At 40.2% G+C, this 23,384-nt stretch overlaps 1 protein-coding gene across 1 annotated transcript in view; it reads left to right on the top strand.

The window, feature by feature from the left end:
• Nucleotides 1-23,384, top strand: part of LOC131220287 (uncharacterized) — a 98,785-nt gene that overhangs the window by 11,302 nt on the left and 64,099 nt on the right. Inside the window, exons 8-14 of the mRNA XM_058215237.1 lie at nucleotides 14,897-15,178; nucleotides 16,894-17,080; nucleotides 19,083-19,105; nucleotides 19,740-19,804; nucleotides 19,908-20,225; nucleotides 20,527-20,590; nucleotides 22,935-23,086. Of these exons, the coding sequence (XP_058071220.1) occupies nucleotides 14,897-15,178; nucleotides 16,894-17,080; nucleotides 19,083-19,105; nucleotides 19,740-19,804; nucleotides 19,908-20,225; nucleotides 20,527-20,590; nucleotides 22,935-23,086 (1,091 nt within the window). The remainder of the gene's footprint in view (nucleotides 1-14,896; nucleotides 15,179-16,893; nucleotides 17,081-19,082; nucleotides 19,106-19,739; nucleotides 19,805-19,907; nucleotides 20,226-20,526; nucleotides 20,591-22,934; nucleotides 23,087-23,384) is intronic.

Consider the following 23,384-nt stretch of genomic DNA (forward strand, 5'->3'; position numbering starts at 1 on the left):
ATGTGGGAGGTGGTGGAGCTTCTCATCGGCCAAAAAATGATTAGGTGCAAGTGGATCTTTAAAAAGAAACAAGATATGCACTAGGCAATATTGATGGAGAAGGGATATACTTATAGAGGTGTTGACCTCACTAAAAAATATTCATGCCTGTGGTGAAGCAAGTATCTATCAGATTCATGTTAGTACTGGTTGCCCAATATGATCTCGAGCTCGAACAAATTGATTGAAAACTTCATTCCTGCATAGGGAATTAGAAGAGCCAATTTACATGAAGTAATCAGAAGGTTTCGAAACACTAGGGGGGAAAGAACAAGGTTTGTAGTTTAAATAAGTCATCGTATGGTCTGAAATAGTCGCTTAGGCAGTGATACAAGAAATTTAATTCTTTCATGGTGAGTCAGAATTTTACTATGAGTGAGTATAATTACTATGTCTATTACAAGACGCTGAGTGATGAAAAGTTCATTATTTTGGTATTGTATGTTGATTACGTGCTTTCACTAGTCATAATATGTCTGAAATCGACATACTGAAGACTCAACTATTAGGAACTTTCGAGATGAAAGATCTGGGGGCTGCAAAGAGAGTTCTCGGCATTGACATATATAGAGATACGAAGAAGATCATGCTATAGTTATCTTAACCTAGATACCTTACGAAGGTATTGATGAAGTATGAGATGGACAAGGCACAGCTGGTCAGCATTCCTCACGCAGCTCATTTTAAGATTTCTTTTGAATAGTGTCATAAAACAGATGAAGAAATATGTCTTGTGTCCCTTATTCAAATGCAGTGGGCAGCTTGATGTATACCATGGTATGTACATGACATTATATTTCACATACAATGGGTGTTGTTAGCAGATACATGTCTAACCCTGACAAGTAACATTAAGAGGTAATGAAATGGATACTTCGATATATTCGAGGTACGCATGACTGCGTCTTATCATTTGATAAATCAGGGAAAAAGTTAGTAGGTTATATGCATGGATTCTAATTACGCGGGCAATAACGATAATAGAAAGTCAACTGTAACGCTTTGGATTTCGAGGGTCGAGCAAAGCTCTACTCTCGAGATCCAGAACATCACTTATGCATTATGAATGATAATGTTCAGATTTCGTCCATATTAATGAGTTAAGCATGAGTGAGATTATGCTAAAACAGTATATCATACTCCGAATATAATTAAATTAAGCAAGCGGAAGTCTGAAACATATCTATTTAAGCATATAGTTGTTTCACAAATTTCCTCCAGAGTATGAGTCTGTAACCGGGTTCAATATATACATGTATTGTTTTAAAATGAATATATAAAAGTGTTCGACTAAGCCCAGATGTCCCAATAGTCCTTGCGCATTGGCACGAGGTCTACATCGATCCGCTCGAGAGTTAGAAGTAGAAGAATTCCTCCTCCTCCTCCAAGAAGTCCTGCTCCATAGCATAGACGTCACCTGCACCTGTATCTAAATCAGAGTCTGGTTGGTGTTTTAAAACATCGTCCCAGAGTGGAAGTGAGTGATCAACTCAGTGGTTCTATAACGTAAAAGTTACAAATGTTATCAAGTCAATCAAAGTAGTAATGATAAGACAATCATAACGATCACTTCTTAACTATTCTTTTTAATGCAGAAATGGAGTGCAAGTAATGATATATGCCCTCACACCAAAGCTCTCTCACAAGCAATTCCGACAACTTGTTTCGCATATGACATCACTTCCTCAAAACAGTGCAACTTCATCGCCTTTTAAGCACATCCTAACTAATGCAGTGCGATGCATGATCGTGTTAGCCAAGTAATTAATTAAGCTCATTCATATAGTAAGTTTGGGAAGCTAGGGCACCTCCTTTTATATCATTGACCCAAATCAAAAGATCCATCTAGGTTTGTCACTCTTAGTTAAACACATATGATAGACAAGTTGTAGGGTTGTCACTCCTAATTAAACATATACGGTAGGCAAGTTATAAGAATTTATACTCGCAGTTACTACGGGGAGGCTCGTCAACCCATCGTAGGTCGACAGCATGAACACAGTGTCTCTTACTACCATGTCCGGCTCACGAGCTTTATTTACTCATTGGTCATTATGGAGAGGCTCGTCACCTTAGCGTAGCCGACAGCTTGAACACGATGTCCCATACCACCATGCCCGGCTCATAAGTCTTAGTGAATCGTGGTACTAAGGTTAAAGTGGATCTTTACATTGGAGATGGGTACCTTAGATTTAAGCAGTCGCGTCCACACATCGTAAACACGTAATAAGTCAATCAGTTCGTTATGCAAGCTCGATTGGTACGGGCATACGCTGACTTAATCGACATGGAGCGCATATGCACCCCTCGTGGCCTAGCCACTGTCGACAATCGTCGTGCGACCCGGATTCATCAAGTTTACCCGATGTGGCGAGACTAATTCGACCATCCGAACAGAGACTTTTACCGATTGCCCGGGCTACGTTGTAGCCCCACTCCTACTCATATACAGCTAACAAACACATGTGATATTCATCTCAGCATTTAACAAGCAATCCAAATGGATTCCCCATTTGGGCATTTCATCAAACACATCGATCATGTTACCAAACACTTGTATTTTATCAATTAATTACATAGATGAAAATATGATTACATAAAGAAAATTATACATATGCATAAGGCAATAGGGAATCATATCTTAATACTTATAATAAATACAAATCATCAACAACTTCTCATTGAAACAATTTATCAAACACTTAGACTACGTTAGTTACAACATGTGTTTTTATCAAATATTCATACCAAGAAATCTATATGCATATAACAATGTTGAATCCTATATTAGAAATCATGGCAAGCACAAATCATTTTCAAATGCTCATTCAAACATTTCAACAAACACATGGGATGCATCTTTTGCTCATCACAGTTCACAGGTGTATATCATATAGAAATCGACGTATCTAAGACAATACGGTAGCAATCAAGTCAAACATAAATCATTAGCTGACATGAAAGCATTGATAAACTACAACCTAAGCATTTATAGTCCGCACCTTTCGTCGGGATGCTCGACTTGGACTCGGTCCAAATTCTACGTTTTCAAAAATGGAACGTCGGGCACCTAAATAACGAAACAAGTTAATTAGGTTGATGAACAACTATCCTAGATCTCTATAATGATATTAGGGTTAGGATTTCTTACCCAAAATCGTAACCGAAAAAGATTTGGTAGCACAACAGGGTGGAGATTTGGTGCGTGGATTCGTATGAGAGAATTCCTACAGTGATCTCCTAAAATCTCACTTCTCTCTTTCCTCCTTTCTCCTCTCTTTCCCTTAGCATTTTTGTAAAATGCGTATATGAGAGTGAGAGAGAGAAATAAGAGCTATTTATAAGCCCAAAAGTGATACAAATGCCCCTAGGGCCACTTTATACGTAGTTTATACCCTTTGGGTAGCTGTTTCTTACGAAGAGAGCTCATAGGGAGGCCTACGACTCATCTACGTCATAGAGTATGTTGCCTGACAATGGATCCATACCAGGACATGATTTCGGTGCGATTGGATAATCCGATTGACCATGAAAAGCCTGTGTCAGATCAATGGTTGTACTTATTTAATCGGGGCCACGGTTACACGGATATGTGTAGGGGAATTTCCCTTTTCCATGGGTAAAGTTTGGTCACAAACTAATGGTTCGAATTCCTCAATTTCGTGTGAGAGCGAACAGCCCAATTCACTTAAGTTTTTGTTCGTTTTTTAAAGGTATTCACGTTTCTTACGCACTTCACTCATGATTCAAACTGGGTGTTTCTAGACACTATATGGGCTTGATTCCAGCGATGGTTATCAAGCCCAGTAGGATAGACATAGTCGTATAGTTTCGCAGTCATCGGACCCTTAATGTGCGATTTAGGTCCGTTACCGAGTTTCAATGTACTCTCAAGAGCGACAGGCCCTTAGGATTTCTCCTAGGTCTTTAGGTGGCATCGATTCAGTGGTACTCATGGTTTTAGTCCTTCTCATTTGTGAAAATGGTGGCCCAAGCTTAATCCAACGATTATTTAGTTTAGTACTTAACTAAATTCTGCCTAAATTATATGACAGGATGTGGTCCTCGGGTAGTTCTATCTGAGGTGGTACTCGGGTCTTTGTACGGATTTTTCTGAGACATTACATCAACTTCCGATTACGTTTATGTTAGTGGGTGTGGGGATCAGTTGAATGTCAAAACTTCAGTCTGTGCTGACACTTTTAACAACTGAACCTAAGTATATGATGATGACAAAAGCATTCAAGGAGGGTGTTTGGTTGAGGGGGATGATAAATTAGTTGGGGCTTCAGCAAAAGGCTATGCCAGTCAATTGTGATAGCGAAAGCGCAATCAATTTGACTAAGAATTTTGTTTATCAACTACGTACTAAACATAATAATGCGAGTCATTATTTTATCTGATAGGTGCTTGAGGAAGAAGGCATGACTCTAAAGAAGATGCACACGAGTGTGAATCCAACTGACATGCTTACTAAGTCAGTTCTCACAGAGATGTTCAAGTTCTTTTCAACTTCTTTGGGCTTGGTGAAGGCATAAATGGAAGACGGAATATGCATAAGAAGAGATGATGGAGCTATGATGGAAGACAGAATCAAAGATGATGATTTATAAGGAGTAATGATGAATTAAGATCAAAGACATTGTGGAGATTATTGTTGATGTATTAAATATGTCAATCACATGATCTATCGATTCCATCAACAGATCACTTGAAGTCATCAATAGATGCTCAATCCCATCAAGAAAATCCAGAAAATTCCATGTTGGTTGCTGGAATGTTTTAGTGTTGCTACTCGATGTCATTAAAGTAAGTTCAATGACATCAAAGGTCATCGATGGCATCGAAGGTCCCATTGAAGATGTGCCCAAAATTACGTAAGTGCAGGATTTGTTTCCTATTCTAGTTGTGATAGTAATCTTGGGGTCCCCTTGATCAGAGAAAGATCCAAGAAAGCCATTTCTAGCCCATGGTTGACAATATTCTGCATAGAATTTCAAGCTGAAAGGTCGATTTCTAAGCCAAGTAGGAAGAGATGTGCTCAGCAACGTCCCGATTCATATGCTAGCAACAACGGAGGTGCTGAAAGGGACTTTAAAGGATATCAGATTTTCTCTATGGATGGACCGGAGGCAAGAAAAAAGTGCATTGTATTATTTGGAAAAAAAATTCGCAATTCCAAAGGAAGAATGAGGGCTAGGAGTAAAAGCTCTAAATGATGTAATGAAAGCTCTAAGAATGAAAATGGCATGGACGGCCACATTCGACCATAAAAACAACCTATGGGCCAATTTCATGAGATCTAAATACAAGGTGGATGCTCAATCTGCGGGTAATCGCAACAGATCGACGACCTCAAGATATTGGAAAGAAATCTTAAGCCTGTCGAATATGTTGGAAGCCAACTCGCACCTACTATTGGGAGATGACAGCAACAATCTTTGGACTACCAATTGGATGGGACTATGTCCCATTCAAGGCTGGCTCCCTAGACAGATCCCCTAAGGCTCCCTCTGAATGAAGATCAACAAGGTGATCCAGGTCTTAACGGTGCCCTTCTGAGCAACTTATACCATCCCTCATCTCTCTAGGCGTCCTACAACACATTAACGATGAAGGAATTAAAACCCAGAGAGGAGAGGACCATGTCATCTGGACAGGGGAACCATTAGGAAAATACACGATTAAGTCGGCATGGAAGAAGGTTCGCCTAGTAGGAGAGAGAAGGAAGTGGGCTAAATGGTTTTGGGACAACAGATTGCCTCCAAAGATCTCCCTGCTCACCTGGAAACTCCTATTCAAAGAAAAATCGGTAAATATTAGTGTTAAAAAAAGGAGTAATTCTAGCCTTAGGGTGTACCTACTATGAAAGTGTAGAAAGTCATAAAGAATGGTCTCTGGATCACCTCTTTGCAGAAGGTGATTTAGCAACCACTCTTTGGCGTAAGTTCTCAACAACTCTCTCAGTCTCATTCCTAGAAGATCAATCGACAGCTGGTTGAGCCTCAGAATGGTAGAGCTTGGCTAATGGCAACTCAAACATCGTTATCCTTCGTAGGATTTCTCCTCACCTAATCTTCTAGGAGATCTGGAATGCAAGAAACAGGAAATGGTTTGAAGAAGTCCATGTGAATGTTGGATAATCCATAACCAACATTCAAAGATGGTTCTCCATCATTGTCGCTTCATTCTAGCTCCCGCCAAGCAAAAATTACAAAAACAATGAGGTTATTCAAGACTTGGGTATCCTATCTAATCAAGATAAAAACAAGTCCTTTTGCCTTATAAAATGGAAAAGGCCGACGGCAAGATGAGTGAAACTAAATGTAGACAGATCCTCCAGGGGAAACCCGGGCCCTTTAAGCAGTGGGGGAGTGTGTCGAAATGAGAATGGGAGTCTAATATTTGCATTCTCAAGAGGTATGGTAGAAAAACAAACTTCCAGGCTGAAGTAAAAGCATTGCTAGATGGGTTGCATATATGCTTGAAGAAAAGTCTCAATCGTATTGAAGTAGAAAGCGACTCGCAAGCAGCGGTGAGCACATTCACAAATACAAGTCCCACCCCTTGGAACATCTTCTACTGGAAGAAGAGATTAGAATATCTGCAGAAGTCAGCCACCATCTCTATTCAACACATCCTAAGGGAAGCAAATAGAACGGCCGATGGCTTGACTCACCTGGGTAGCAATAACTAACTCGACAGGGACTTCGAGCATCTAGAGGACCTCCCAGTCCTAACCAAAGGGGAGCTCTTTCTCAACTGAGCAAACCTAGGTATAGTTAGAGAATCATAGATAGGCTCTTGCCAGTTTTCAAATTAGAATATGATAGGCTGAATCCTCTTCTTTTTGTACTAGAGGTCCAGCCCGAATTGTATGTCATGTGTCAAGTTACATTATATATATATATATATATATATATTGTGGGTAATCGCGATTAAGGAATAGATAGGATTGTATAATTCATTCCTAACAGTTTCAAGGGCATAGATAGGGCTTGCGAAGTGGATTCGAGGATTGTTTGAATCAGTTTCTAGTTTTACTGTGCATTAGTTGTTGCTCTATGCTGTGGTCTCAATGTCTTCTCCTGTCACCATTACCGGATTTTATGCGTCAGCGGGCCCCAGGAGGGGCCACACTCCTTTTACCTTTGACAAGAGGGATCCCCAGAAGGTGAGAGGCAGCTTGGATGTTTTTCAATCTATATATATATATATATATAGTTTACGGCTCTCCTTTTATTCCACTTACAAAAAAATGTGACCCAAAAGTTTTCAAAAGATTTTTTTTTTAAAAAAAAATACTTGGCTCTAGCTGTGCTCCTCATTACATAGACGACATAGGTAAGCGAGGAGACGGTAGTCTCCCAACGGGAGATGTCCTTCACCGCCTCAGCATATTCAAATAAAATTTCTAGAAAAATTACATTGTTTAATCAATAGTAAATTTGAAATTAGTGAACATGTGCTAAAAAAGTATTATCAAAACAAATGAAGAAATTTCCTCTTGGTTGGAAATGTTGTTTCCCATGAAACACCGTTTCTTATTTTCATTTTCCCACTACTCTACAACAGACTTTCATTAGTCGTTCCAATGTACGTTTTTCCCTTGACTTGGGTTACATAACTACAATGTGCGTTTCTCAGAGGGAGTCGTGGCTTATAAAAGTCCCGGATAAAGACTAAAAATCTTTGGCCACAGTGTACTCTGACCATATATAGGTTGGATGATGTGTACCAATGACCATTTTCCTTTCAGATGGCTCGTTTGCTGGCTTCCTATTTGATAGTTTTCTCAGTCACCGTGATTGATCAGAGGTCATTGTTGCATTTCACGTGCACTGTCAGCCATTTGCCAAAACCCCGTGAGTCACGGCAAACGCACATTTTGGATTAGCCAAGAGCTAAGAGCATTTTATTTATTTATTTATTTTTCGCTAATAGCTTTGCTAGACCTTTGCTAGACCCACACGCGTGTACGAGGCAGCTCATACACACACCACATTCACGCCAGCATGATGCATTTGAAGCAGAACGGATTGGCGACTCTCTGGTTGATGATCGGTGCCCTGTGGGCCCAACCATGATGTATATGTTTCATCCATTCCGTTCATCTAATTTTACAGATCATTTCAGAACTTCATCCTAAAAATGAGAGGGCTATAAATCTCATGTGGACAACAAAACAGGAAAACAATAGTAATTGGATATCCACCATTAAAATCCTCCTAAGGCCCACTGTACTGTTTATTTGATATCCAATCTGTTGAGTAGGTCATAAAGAGCAAGATGAAGGGTGAAAACAAATATAAGCTTTATCCAAAACTTTTATGGCCCCACAAAGTTTTTAATGGTTGACATTCATTCAACATTTCCTATAATGTGGTCCACTTGAGATTGGGCTATACTCGTTTTTGGACGGCATGGATGAAACATGTACATCATGGTGGGGCCCACAGAGCACCGACCATCAGCCATTGGCCAATCCGTTTCCCATTTAAAGATATCCATTTCATTTATTGGTACCACCATGCAGAAGCTCTGCAAAAAGTCTGGTCTGTCTGATGTCCGGTGCGTTGTATTTTTGGGTTTTAAAAATAAAGAAATTCAGGCTCGGAATAGATATCGGGTACGGAGGTTGGAGCGAAGAATGATTATGAGCAGATAGCCGAGACAGTCGTACGGATCAACTGCCAACCAGTACTGGAAAAACCAGAATATTACAATTATTCATTAGAACCATAATAGATCTTTCATCATCCCCAGCAAATTGATTATTCAGTTTATTGATTGGGGCTACATTTTACGAGTGATCTTAACCGTCCATACTTATAGGATAATGATCCAATACATAGAGCCATGAAATGCATACTGCACCAACTGGATAGTTCAGATCAATCGATCGGATGGTCCAAGTGGTTGCTATTGCAACCAGGAGCAATGAATTCCAAGTGCTCCGCAAGCAATGGATAATTCCTCTTAACATGCTCTGAAACGCTTCTCGAAGAAAGCTCCTCGTCAACATTCCTAGAACAAACTTATTCTACAAATACATGTGTGGAGCCCCAACCTCGAAGATAAAAAATTATACTCATACAAAACAGGTGAGCCACACCATTTAAATTTATGCCTAAAACCACTAAAATCACGTGATGTGGCCCAACTTAGATTTTGAATAATCTGGATATTTAAGTGTTCAGTAATCCATGTGGGCCCCATTTTATTAATGGATTCGATGATATATAATAAAACGTGACAGTGTGACCCATCAGTGTTTGAATCGATCTGACTTATCGAACATTGGGACAACTAGAAGGGGGACAGTTTATGAAGGTAGTGCATGTTGGCCACACATAGGTAGATGAATCGACTTCCTGCTTATCATATTTTATACAGCACCTCCCATTCTTTAAAAAAAAATAAATAAATAAATAAAAATGGAAAAGACATGAGTTTTCGTGGATTGATGGCTTTTGTTGGAAGCATGAGAAATGTAAAATCTCTTCTTCCTTTTCTCTCTCTCTCTTTCCTTCTTGCACTGCAATCTCTAGCATTACTCCCACACAACCAATCACAGAGGGCCCGACCCTTCTTTCGCCCAGTGAGGTCTTTGAGCTGGGATTCTTCAGCCCTAAAAATTCCACAAATCGCTATGTCGGGATATGGTACCACAGCGTCCCGACCTGAACGGTGGTTTGGGTGGCCAACCGAGAAAACCCACTTAGGGCCTGTTTGGATGCCTGTAAGTTGGGTAAGTGGGAAGTGACTTACAGGGAAGTCACTTACAGGTGGTGTTTGGGGGAGAAAAATCACCTGTAAGTAACTTACAACCTGTAAGTCACTTAAGCAAATCTCTGAAGAAGTCATGTAAGTCACTTGGTGCTCAACGGTCAGATTTTTCAAATATCTCTTCGTCTTGCAATCTCTCTCTCTGCCTCATCTCTTCTCCTCCTAAAACGGTAGGGTTTCATCTACCGACGTTACTCTATAAGGCATCATCCAAACAGCACTTAAACGCACTCACGTGTCATGGGCCTCATCCGAACGGACCCAACATCTCATGAAACACCGTGGGCCTCGTGGTTGGTGATCTTGTGATGTTCTCGTAGTGTTGGTGAATCTCTCAGTTAGAATGCAAGTAATTTCGATCTACATCGAATCTCTTAGATCCTCGAGAGAGTGAGAAAAACTTGATGATGCGCTGCCCTTGGAAATTACATCAGATTGCACAATTGGAATGCAAGTAATTTAAAAATTGAGTTATCACTCCATATTATAGATTTTTGGAATTCGTATAATGTTCGTCTTGATGGGCTTAACAAAATAGCATATATGATCCCATGTTTTTTTTCATTAGAATGATTCCCCAATCTAAGCTATGCTCGATGTGAATATATATAAAAAGTAACTTACCTGTAAGTGACTTACAACTTACATCCAAACAAATTACCTGTAAGAACTTACAGGCATCCAAACAGGCCCTTAAGGATTCATCTGGGGTTTTCGCAGTAAGTGGGGAGGGCAATCTGGTGGTTTTAGATGGAAGAGGAAACACTCCCTGGTCATCAGGCACTTCCACTGCATCGAACGATACAACCGCAACGCTTGAACACATAGGCAATATCATTCTTAAGATTGGAAATTCAAATAGTAGCATCTTATGGGAGAGCTTCGATCATCCAACAGATTTGTTCCTACCGTTGATGAAGCTTAGGGCCGATCTAAAGACAGGAAAGATGACGATTCTAACATCTTGGAAGGGTGAAGAGGATCCTTCCCTAGGGAGTTTCACTTTAGGCCTTGAGCTTCATATGATACCACAAGTGCCCGTATGAAATGGGTCAACCCGATGTTGTCAGAAAAAGTCTTTAAGTCTGCTCGACCAGTCGAGGGTCCACTCAATCAGTCGAGGCCAGCTCGACTCGAAGTCCAGCGGCTTCGTCCTTTCGCTATTCCGTGTTGCTCGACCAGTCGAGGGGCTTGCTTGACCGATCAAGCGGGTTGTTCAACCAGTCGAGGTTACGCAGATTCTTGCGTGGATTCTGCACGAACTGCGTAAATTTGAGGCAGCTTCAAAGATGTACGAAAGGGGAGTTTCCTAAAATATAAATAGGGGTCACTGGGGCTATTTTAGGAGATTCTAAGGCTTTCTAAAGGAGTTCCAAGGGTTCTTAAAGAGTTTTAGAGTTTCTAAAGGGTGTAGCAGAGGTGATATTCAAGGTTGTTCGAATCGGGTAAGTCTTCTCCCTTTGTAATTTCTATTTCATAGTGGAATTCTGTCGCTTTGTGCCATGATTTTTTTCCACAAGGGTTTTCCATGTTAAATCTTTGTGTTCTCTTGTAATTGCTTGGTGCCATTAGATTACTATCCTAGATCTAAATCTGTGTGATTCCACAGCACAAATCTCCAACAAGTGGTATCAAAGCAATCGTTGGAGCACAGATCTGAATCTACAGGATTAATAATAATGGAAAGTACTAGGTATGAGACTGAGAAGTACTCAGAAAAAAATAATTTTGAATTATGGAAGATTAAGATAATGAGTTCCTTAATCAAGCAAGGCGAAGATGGTGCTCTTGAGGAGCGAAAGTCTATTATGACCGATGATGATTGGAATACTCTTGATAAGAAGGCTTTATCATCGATCCGTTTATGTATCACAGATGAGGTTCTCTACAATGTCATGAGAGAGAATACTACGGCCAAGTTATGTACGAAGTTAGAAGATGTCTATGCGAAAAAATTCTCTGAAAATCGCCTACACTTGAAGCGGCAGTAGTATAACTTCAAGATGGCAGAGGGTGGAGATCTGGAGGCTCACATCAGCAACTTTAATAAATTAGTTTGCAAATTGCTAGATCTGGAGGAAGTGATGAAAGATGAAGAATAAGCATGTATGTTACTGAATTCTCTTCCGGCATCTTATGAGTCATTCAAGGACACAATGTGCTCATCAAATAAAACCCTGAGTATCGACACTGTTATCTCAGCCCTTCAGGCTATGAGAAAGTTTAATGTTGACATGAGGATATCTTCTAAGGTACTGCTTATAAGGGGTGAAAATTTTGAACAAGGTACAAGTTCTTTAGGTTCTAGATCCAAATCCAAGGGCAATGGCAAAAGAAAGGTAAAGTACTAGAATTGTGGGAAGGAATGACATGTGAAGAAGGATTGTGAAAATTCTAAATCGAAGAGAGAAGATTCTGAGGCTTCATACAGGGAGGCCAATGCTGCCATGTCAAATGGATCGAGTGAATGCGATGGTAATGTTTTGTCTGTGTCTACGATCAGAAGGCCTTACGATGATCGTAAGGGCGAATGAATTCTAGACACAGGAGCATCTTTTCATATGACTCCTCATCGGAGTTGGTTCACCAGCTACATTATTTATGGGCGCATGAAGATGTTTGATGGGGTGGAGCGTACCTTGACTAATGTCAGGCACATTCCTGATTTGAAGCAGAATTTGATTTCTCATGGTGTACTTGAGGCAATGGGCTACAAATTCACATGTATTGATGGTGCTCTTAATGTATCTAAGGGGACATGGGAAATCATAAAAGCACAATGACTTGGTAACATATATAGATTGATCGGGAGCACTTCAAAAGGTGGAGCTGCAGTGGATGTAGCGGATTCTACCTCTGCACATGTGTGGCATGCTGGGCATAGCCACATGAGCGGGCATGGCAGGAAGGCTGAGACGTGCGGACAGGGATACAAAGCAGGTGAAGCAACCACCTGTGAGAAGAATCACACGACATGATCGCAGGATATCGGCGATGTACATGGATGACTCCAATATCGTAAGGGATTCATCTTCTATTCAAATGACTGTAGGTAAGCCTGATGTTAAGAAGTAAAAGGTGACTATGGGCGACGTGATGAATTCGTTGTATCAGATTGACATATGGGAGCGAGTGGAGCTTCCAGTGGGCCGAAGAGCAGTTGAATGTAGGTGGATCTTCAAAAGGATATAACATAGATATAGGGTGAGGTTGGTAGCGAATGGTTATGCTCAGAGAGAAGAGATCGACTTCTTAGAGATATTCACGCCAACAGTATAACAGGTGTTTATTAGATCCGTGATTGGCGCTGGTTGGCCAATGTGATCTTGAACTGGAAGGATAGATGTGGAGTCTGCACTTCTGTAAGAAAAATTGGAATATTAGATCTACATGAAGCAACCAGAGCGGTTCGAAGTTAAAGGACTTAGAAAAGACTTTGCAGGAGGTCGTAGTTTGACATGTCACCTGGGCAGTGGTTTGATTCCTTAATGGTGAGTTATGAATTGATGACATATAGGTCACCAATTATGACATGTCTGAAATCAATGTACTAAAGACTCGGTTAAGTGAGACATTCAGGATGAAGGATCGGGGGGTTGGAAAGATGATTCTCAGCGTTTAGACTGAAAGAGGAGTAGGCTTTGGTTATCTCAGGTAAAATATCTTGGGTAGGTATTGATCAAGGAGGTGATGGACCTTGTAAAGTCAGAGAGCGTTCCCTATGCGTCTCTCCTCAAGTTTTCCTCAGGACATGTCTTAAAATAAATGAGGAAAAGCAGGATATCTCATGAGCTTTATTCAAATGCGGTTGACAGTGTATGCCATGGTCTGGATTAAATTGGTTATTTCACAAACTATCAGTGTTGTGAGCAAATATCCCGGCAAGCAATATTGGGTAGCGGTGAGATGGTAAGAAGACTATGTCTTTCCTTTTGAGAAGACAGGAGCAAAAGTGATTGAGCACGTGTATTTTGATCCGGCAAAGATGCTCACCTAGATCGTTCCTACAGAAAAGTTCAAGTTCTATGTAACTTCTCTGGGGTTGGCGATGGCATAAAAGAAAGACGGATTATGCACGGGAAGTTATGATGTGATGTAGAGATAACAGAAGAGGTCAAGAAGCTACACGGTTGAAGATTGAAGACTTGGAGATTGTTGTCAGAAAAAGTCTTCAAGCCTGCTCGACCAGTCGAGGGTCCACTTGATCGGTCGAGGCCAACTCGACTCGAAGTCCAGCGGCTTCATCCTTTCGCTATTCTGTGTTGCTCGACCAGTCGAGGGGCCTGCTCGACCAGCGAGGCCCTCATTCAACTAGTCGAGGTTACGCAGATTCTTGCGCAAATTCTGCGCGGACTGCGTAAATTTGAGGCAGTTTCAAGAATGTGCGAAAGGAGAGTTTCCTAAACTATAAATAGGGGTCCTTAGGGCTATTTTAGGGGATTCTAAGGCTTTCTAAAGGAGTTCCAAGGGTTCCTAGAGGGTGTAGCAAGGGTGAGATTCGAGGTAGTTCGAATCGGGTAAGACCTCTCTCTTTGTAATTTCTATTTCATAGTGGAATTCTGTCGCTTTGTGCCGTGGTTTTTTTCTGCAAGGGTTTTCCACGTTAAATATTTGTGTTCTCTTGTGATTGCTTGGTGCCATTGGATTGTTATCCTAGATCTAGATCTGTGTGATTCCGCAGTACAAATCCTCAGCACCCGATACTGGTGAAGCGGGCAATGGAATGGAAGGATATTCATTGGGATGCCGTACATGTACAACATCTACCTTAACGGTCCCAACTTGGTTACAGATGAAGAGAAGAAGACAATTTACTTCACATATTCTTACTACACTGAAGAATATACAAGAATGTGGATTGAATGGTCAGGTGTGTTCAAGACGTCGAATTGGAACATACAAAGGAAAGATTGGTCCATTCAACGGATGCACATGCGTACGAGGTGCGGCCTTTATGGCCTGTGCGGGCCGTTTGGGATTTGCAAGGAGTTGGGCTCGCGGATATGTGTCTATATGTAAGGATTTGAGCCTAAGTCGATTGCTGAGTGGAGTGGTAGGAATTGGTCAGGAGGATGTGTAAGGAAAGCCCAGTTGAATTGTAGTAGTGGAGGGAAAGGAAATGGATTTTTGAAGATTGAAGGATTGAAAATGCCAGAATTTGCAGATTGGAAGCGTGGCATGGGTGATGGAAAGACCTACGAAGATGACAGTCTGAAGAACTGTTCTTGTATCGCCCTCGCCTATGTTAGTGGAAATGGGTGTATGAACTGGGGTGGAGATTTGATCGATAATGAAGAATTCAGCTCTGGTGGAGAGAATCTTTACATCCGTCTGGCAGATTCCGAACTCTGTATGCCTAACTCTCTTTTAATTCTTTCTAGTTAAACATTTTGCATTTGATATTTCTTGAATTTTATTTTTCTTTCCTGTCATGATCAACGGCTCGTGTGGCTCCATTGGGTTCCACTGGGGCCCACATTTAGAGGTAACCCAATGATCTGAATGAACTACCTTATGAATTTTCAATGAACTCAAACTCGACAGATTCCAAAACTCAATGATCAGGATCATTCCTCACTACAAGAAAGTAGGCCTTTAGCCTCAATTTTTTAGCCTCGGTTCAAAAAAAGGAGGCTAAATATGGTTTTTAGCCTCGGTTGTAAAGGAACTGAGGTTAAAAATTCACTTTTTGCCTCGGTTGATGAGAAACTGAGGCCAAAACTCTTCCCTATTGCCTCGGTTGGTGAGAAACTGAGGCTAAAAGTCAGCCCTTTTGCGTCGGTTGGTGAGCAACTAAGGCCAAAAGTCTGCCCTCTTGCCTTAGTTGTTGAGAACTGAGGCCAAAAGTCTGCCCTTTTGCCTCGGTTAGCGAGCAACTGAGGCTAAAAGTCTGCCCTTTTGCCTCGGTTGGTGAGCAACTGAGGCTAAAAGTCTACCCTTTTGCCTCAGTTGTTGAGAACTGAGGCCAAAAGTCTGCCCTTTTGCCTCGGTTGTTGAGAAATTGAGACCAAAAGTCTGCCCTTTTGCCTCGGTTGGTGAGAAATCGAGGCCAAAAGTCTGCCCTTTTGCCTCGGTTGGTGAGCAACCGAGGTTAAAAGTCTGCCTTTTTGCCTCAGTTGTTGAGAAACTGAGGCTAAAAGTCTGCCCTTTTGCCTCGGTTGGTGAGAAACTGAGGCCAAAAGTCTGTCATTTTGCCTCGATTGGTGAGCAATTGAGGCCAAAAGTCTGCCCTTTTGCCTCGGTTGGTGAGCAACTGAGGTTAAAAGTTTGCCCTTTTGCCTCAATTGGTGAGAAACTGAGGCTAAAAGTTTACCATTTTGCCTCGGTTGGTGAGCAACTAAAGCTAAAAGTATGCCATTTTGCTTCGGTTATTGAAAACTGAGGCTAAAAGCATACCTTTTTGCCTCGGTTATTGAAAACTAAGGCCAAATGTCTACCCTTTTGTCTGGCCAAAAGTCAGCAATTTTGCCTCGGTTGGTGAGAAATTGAGGCCAAAAGTTTGCCATTTTGCCTCAGTTGGTGAGCAACCGAGGCAAAAAGTCTACCCTTTTGCCTTGGTTGGTGAACAACTGAGGCCAAATGTCTACCCTTTTACCTCGGTTGGTGAGTAACTGAGGCCAAAAGTCTATCATTTTGCCTCGGTTGGTTAGTAACCGAGGCTAAAAGTCTGTCCATCATTTTTGGAAACTCATTTATGGAAGTGGGCCGAAAAATTATTTCACGAAGACGTCTATCATTGAAGCCTTCTTGAGGCTACCGAACTCATCACGGTGGGCCACGGTAAGATTTCAAAGGTAAATGGTCCCATCATCACTAATCCATATATTATGGTCCATTAGAGTGTTGAATCAGCCTACTATTTTGGGTCCCATTCTAAAATAATATGTCATAAGAGATGGATGGAGCGGATGCCATGTCATGGTGGGCCCTACTGAGCTCTTTGCTTCATGGGCCGGCCAAGCCTTTTTGCCTCGGTTATTGAAAACTGAGGCCAATGTCACAAAGTAGCAAGGGTAATTTCGACTTTCTAAAGTTATAGTGGCATTTTCGTCATTTCCGATAAAGTCCAGCTACAAAAGCAAGCCGCCGTTCCTCTCACTGGCTTTTCGGCCAAAAGGTCTCCAAGCAAGTCTCCGAAACCCTCATTTCTCTTGATTTTTGCTCGGAAATCGCCATTTCTTTCTTCAGTTCCAACCATTTCGTCGATTGATGGCAAAAGGAGCTTTGGAATTCTTGTTTATCAGACGTGCAGGTCGGTATTGCTCTTGTTCCCGCATTTTCTCGTTAAATCTCATTGAAGATCGGATGTTCTAGCTCTCAATTTCATTTTTCGTGATTTGTTTGGAATTTCTTTGCTGTTTTCTGTTTTTTCTCGATCGAGAACCCTAGATCGTCTGGTTTAGAGAGGAATGTAGAGATTTTTCCTTTTTTTTTGTGGAATTCTGTCAGATTCCCATAAAGAAGACCTTTATGATTTCCTTGTTTGCAGATTTTGATTCTTTTCGCAAGTTTTCGAATTGCTAGAAGACCTTATCATTCAGATCTAGATCCAAATCCATTCTCTCTCTCTCTCTCTCTCTCTCTCTCTCTCTCTCTCTCTCTCTCTCTCTCTCTCTCTCTCTCGATTGGAAGAAGGAGAGCTGCTAGAAGACCTCCTTATCATTCAGATCCAGATCCAGATCCAAATCAGTTCAAGGTAAGCTTAATTCTTTTCATTTCGCTCCTTCCGCTCCTTTTCTCTCGATCTCAAATTTGATCAGATTAGGAGAATAGAGAAAGATCTGTTATGTATTATATTTTTTAGGAGCATGCACTTCCTGCATACCACTTCCCTCTGCTAGCAGAAAATGATCCTCATTGGAGATGGATGTGATTCATCTTCAATTTAGATAATTTTGCATTTGGGAGCGGTTGTGGATATGGCATTATCTTAATTCATGAGAAGGGTTAGTTTTGGTTGGATGAAATAAATTCGAACGTTGGCCCAACGGGATTCAGCATCCATACCTAATCTGATTGATTTTCATACACATTTTCTATTTTTGGTAGGTAGTTGACAAATCAATCAGGGCAAGAGCTAAATGGCTGACTCTGTTTTTTGTTTTCTTTGGAATGATGAAGTGCTTACTGTGTGTTTTGGTTGTACCCCAAATTGCGACTGAATAGGATATTTCAGCTGAATGAGATGCCATGAATTGTGCCAGATTTAGTGAGTGCATTGTGTCTGAACCTTTTTTTTAAAAAAAAAAAGAACCTGGCCTTGTATTTTGATTGGTGGAAAAATGACACAAATTCCAAACCTGATAGTTGGTATATTGTGCAATATTCTTGTCAGGGTATTTAGTATTGTGTACAAATTTCACGGCCTTGATCCAAAAGCTCCACTGCAGTAGACATGCTAGCCAGCCCAGCTCCAATGATAGCAACTTTAAGCTTGGGGCCCCGATAATGCTCAGGTTCTGGTGGAAACAATCAAAATTGTTCGGCGGATGGTCAGATGTGTAACAATGGTGTTACTATGTTAGTAATCTATTATTCACGTGGCATGCAGATGATAATTCAAAACAATTAAAATTTTCGTTTGCATTCACACACATGATTAACTTTGCCTCAAGCATAAGATACGAGATAGAAAATGGAAATTACAAAGGCATTAATCTCTCCATGGAACTTCATTTCTTCAAAAAAGAGCATGCAGCAAGTGTAAACATCATTTTTTAAAAAAAGACTTATTGGTAAGATGGAAAATTTCCTCACCATCTTCTCACTTATTTCTATACTCTTGACCCTTTCTTTTGATTGTTATATAACTTGCACATTACACTTGTTCACTTTCTTTTTCAATCCCCTACAATAGATAGGGTTATGGATTCAATGGTTATCCACTATGGAGGGTCCACCTGTCCACATTCTTCAACTGTACAACATACACAACTGCTGAAGTCAGATGCACCCTCACAAGCAAACATGTGTGTTGTATATACATGCACCCACACCAAATGCTAATACATAAACCATGAATCTTGTAATTTCCAAAATAGACTATAATGTTAATTATCCGTGCTTCAATTAATTAGTAAACAAATGCAGTCAGTCAAGGATTCCAACAGCTGGTCCTAGTAAAGGCTAGTACCAATGATTCCAACAGTCAGTCAATGATTCCAACAAATGCTAATGATTTTTTTTAGCTCCTCTCCTTGAGCTCTCTTCTTTGGGCTGCTGCACTTGGCTTTTTATGTTGTTGATTGTTGCAGGAGGGAAGCTCATGAAGAGGCTAGTAAGTACGTTGTTGAATGGTTGTCTGTGATTAATAGGATTTTTCAAGAGATGAGTTTTTCTTCTTCTTGCTGTTGGATGCTTGGGAAGTTTGTTTTTTGAGATGGGTTTTGTTTATTTTTATTTTTTGGGGTGTTTTTGTTTTGTATCTTTTACAATTGATGTTTTTGTTTCGGTCTTGTTTCTGGCTTCTTGATTGAATGTTTAGGTGTTTCTGGCTTTTTTATTTTTATTTTTCATTCTATTTGTATTATGGATTGTGGATTTTACTAATACGTAATGCCTTTTTTTTTTTTTTTTCTTTGTTCTTTCGAGAAGTGGGTGTAATTGTTATAGTCATGTTCTTCTCCGGGTGATTGTAATTTAGGCTTTTGGATTGTTTTTTATTATTCTTTTATTTTTTGTTGATTGGATGTTGGGTGGATTGGAAACTCACCTACGAAAAGCACTGAAAAAGAAGCAGAGGAAGATGAGGAATTTGTTTTCTATCTGCTTCTTTGGACCTCTGAATTTTATGTTTGCATTTATTTGAATTTCCAGTCATTGGTTGTGTGGATTTTCTAAGTTTGGAGTGCTTTTCTGAGGGTGAGGGTTGTTTTCTAATCATGTTTTTCATTTAGTTCTCTTGTGATTAGGTTTTGGGTGGGTTCTATTTTGGACTGCCTCTCGAATCAGATGTTCTGTTAATCAAAATTCCAATGTTTTCTTTGCCTTTCCTGTTTTGAAATCTAAATTCTTGGATTTTTTTTTATTCTTCTTTTAGATCGACTTTTTGTGTTTTGAGATTCTTTTGGTTCTTTTAGCTTCTATTGCTTCTTGCCCTAAGTGATGGTGTTAAAGACATTGAAGGAGAGAGCGATGTGCAATGCAAATACGGTAGAGATTTGACTTTGCTCCCGAGGCCTCACAGTGTCTCCATCTTGGAATTTGGGGCTGAAGGAGATGGGAAGACACTGAATACACTTGCATTCCAGAATGCCATCTTCTATCTTCGGTCGTTTGCCGACAAGGGCGGGGCTCAGCTCTATGTTCCAGCAGGCAGGTGGCTCACTGGAAGCTTTAATCTCATCAGTCATCTTACCCTCTTCTTGGAAAAAGATGCTGTCATCCTTGGAACTCAGGTCTTCTTCCACTCTCTATGGACTGTAGTTTTACTCATTTGGATATTCTTTTACATTGCATTCTAATATAGCCCAATCAGTCGGTTTTTACATTGTTGACCTGTGTTTTTTATTCCTTTCCTGTTTGAAGAGCAATGTGAACTATTTCAGAAAATGTTGTTAGGGTCATTTTCCGATTTTGAAGCAAATGAGTTGGGTTAATTTCAACCTATTGCAAGAAGATACTAATATCCAAGGTTAAAGTTCATGAGATCTCTAGCTTTTTAGATTGCTGAACTTTCTTTTTCCCATTCTCTTATAGGACTTATCTCTGTGGCCAGTCGTTGAACCCTTACCTTCATATGGTAGAGGGATTGAACTTCCAGGTGAACGGTATCGAAGCTTGATAAATGGACACCAGTTAACAAGGAGTACATGACCAAACTTTTTCTATCCTATATGTTTCAATCACTACAATCTTGATTGCAATTTCAAATTCCCAGAATTGCAATTGGGTGTTCGGTTGTCATTATGGACTAAAAGATGCCACCCTGGGCTTACTCATTCCTCTACCATGAATCGAATGAATTGCAATTTAGTTCATTTGAGCATCCAAATACACCCCGAATATGAATTCTTTCCATTTTTGTAAAATTCATGACTAGAAAATGTATGTTTCTCTGAGAAAGTTGAACATGGTCGAATTCATATTATTTCGATTAATGCAGCAATGTACAGGTTCAGAATGTAACGATCCATGCTCCTTCGAATTCTCCTTATACGAACGGCGTAGTCCCAGGTTGGTGCTAATTCGTTCACTTTTTATATTCTTATCCTCTAACTTCTAATGCATTTACTGTTGAAACTTGCTATTGTGTTTTTTCTTTCCTTTCAATTTAAATGCATATTGTATTTCTAAGTGTTTTGTTGTTCATTTTAAGTTAACTATTCGAGATACAAGTGTGCTCGACTACAAACTTCCAATATATTTGATTGTGTCTTTGTGCAAGAAAAAACCCAAGGGTGTGAATCCATCCTCCCTACAATATTTGTAGCCCATAGGCTCTTATGGGTGCAATATTCATGCTCTTGTATAACCCAAAGTTCTTTCATGCGTTGGTTTGGTAGCCATCCCATCTAACACAAACACACAATCCTAAAGATAGCTTCTTCCAATACAATTAAATTTCTATGCCGGGTTCTTCGTTTTCTGACTGGGGTTGGCACATGGTGTTAGATGTTATATTTATAGACATAACTTGTGATGCATAGGCAGGCAGTAGGGTAGGTTATCACAGTCTTACCTATTTCACCTTTTGAATTTTGTGCTGTGAGTCCACACATCCACTTATCAATGTGTTGAACTTTTCAAACGAAGCATTCAATATTTGGTTTGTTTGAGTTGAGCGAATCTCCAACACCAAGAGGAAATGAGTCAAAATGGAATATCATCAATTGTCCACATCTTGTTAAGGCTTTTGGTTGTTTATTGCAACTGTAATTTTGACACACTCACACACATATAGAGGGAGGGAGGGAGGGAGGGACCAATTCTCATGAGAAAATTTTGCTCATGAGAATTCATTTCGCATGATGTGTATATATATGCAATCTAGGCCATACAGCTTAGATGAAGGATTTGGCCAAAATCATGTTCTTTTGCAACTCTGGTGCACTCTGTGAAAATCAAGGGTGGGAATTCCCTCCCACTTTGCTATGGCCCACACGTTTTTGGATCAGGCTGACTTTTGGGCCCTAGGGGTTTCATGAGGATGACTCATCTAGTGGACAGTTTGGATTTTGTGCACACATCAACCAGTTCATAGGAGAAAATCTCTCTCTCTCTCTCTCTCTCTCTCTCTCTCTCTCTCTCTCTCTCTCTCTCTATCTACCTGTTCATGAAACAATTTTGGGCATCGATCTCTAGTTATTCTGCACATTCTAAAACTTGTTCGTAATCTACAATTCGAACCTACAGCTATTTGTCATTTTCTGTTTTGTAGAAGAAAAGGGCAATTTTCCTGATTGTGTCCTTTTCCTTATTTATCTTTCAGAACTTTATTTTTTTACCAACACACTCACACCCCCACACACTCTCACACACCACAGTGATTTTTCACCATAATGGGTACTCAAACCCATGATCTCGTGTTGAAACTCTTGTGAGTCTACCACTGAGGCATGAGCAAGGACCCAACTTTCAGAGCTTATATGACATGATCCTTGTTCATTCTGATGAAGCTTTCTTTTCTTTTTTTTCTCTCTTTTTTGTCATGTCAGATTAATTTCATCTGTTCCTGGTTATCATGCAGGTTCCAACCTTAAAAAGTGGGGCCATATGAAACTATGGACCATCCTGCAGGATTGTGTTTTCAACAAAGAATTTTGAGGATCCTCTCTTGTGTATCAGGTATGACCAGCTAACTCTCTTCTTCAATGTAACACTCGTAAAATCTTCAGAAGGAAATACACTACCCATTCTTGGTAATTGCATAACTGATTTTTCTTTTTTGTTTTTAATTTGGAGCATGGGCACCTAAAAATAAGCTCCCGTATTTATATTTTTTACTCTCTTTTTTTTTTTTTTTTCCCTGAAAGTTTGGGGTATTTATAGATTTGTTTTAATGCAGGATTGTGCAATCTCCTATCTCTGAACTTTGTTTTGATCAAAACAGCAGTACTGAACAATCTGCTGTTTGTGCAAGACTTTGTTCTTTTTCGATATGGTAGCTATAGTTGGTGCAATAAATGACCTGATGAGATACTTGCGCAAATGCTTCCTGTGCTCCATTAAATTACCAAAATTGGGAGATGCCATAAATGAGCAAAGGGTTGCTCTGCATCCTTCTCTAGAGAAGTGCCTTGTACAGCTAGCAAATAAGGTGTGTTAATCCTCTCTACTCTCCATATAGAGATGCTACCTCATTCAAGTCTTCGCTTCTATAAAAGGTCTATCCACCCACCATGGTGTATTTGTTTTATCCGAACGTGGTCCATTTGGACGGTTCGTTTTTGAGTTAGCTTTATGCCACTTTGTAAAAGAAGCCGGGTAACAGCTTAGTGGCATTTAATTTCTATGTTAATCCTCTAGCAGTGTGCTTGTTACTTGTTTTTTGTCGAAGCGAATGCTTTTTTGAATTTGAATGAAATAAAGGTCCTGCTTCCCACTTAAATGTAACT

Source organism: Magnolia sinica, chromosome 12, assembly GCF_029962835.1.
Source record: "Magnolia sinica isolate HGM2019 chromosome 12, MsV1, whole genome shotgun sequence".
NCBI lineage: Eukaryota > Viridiplantae > Streptophyta > Magnoliopsida > Magnoliales > Magnoliaceae > Magnolia > Magnolia sinica.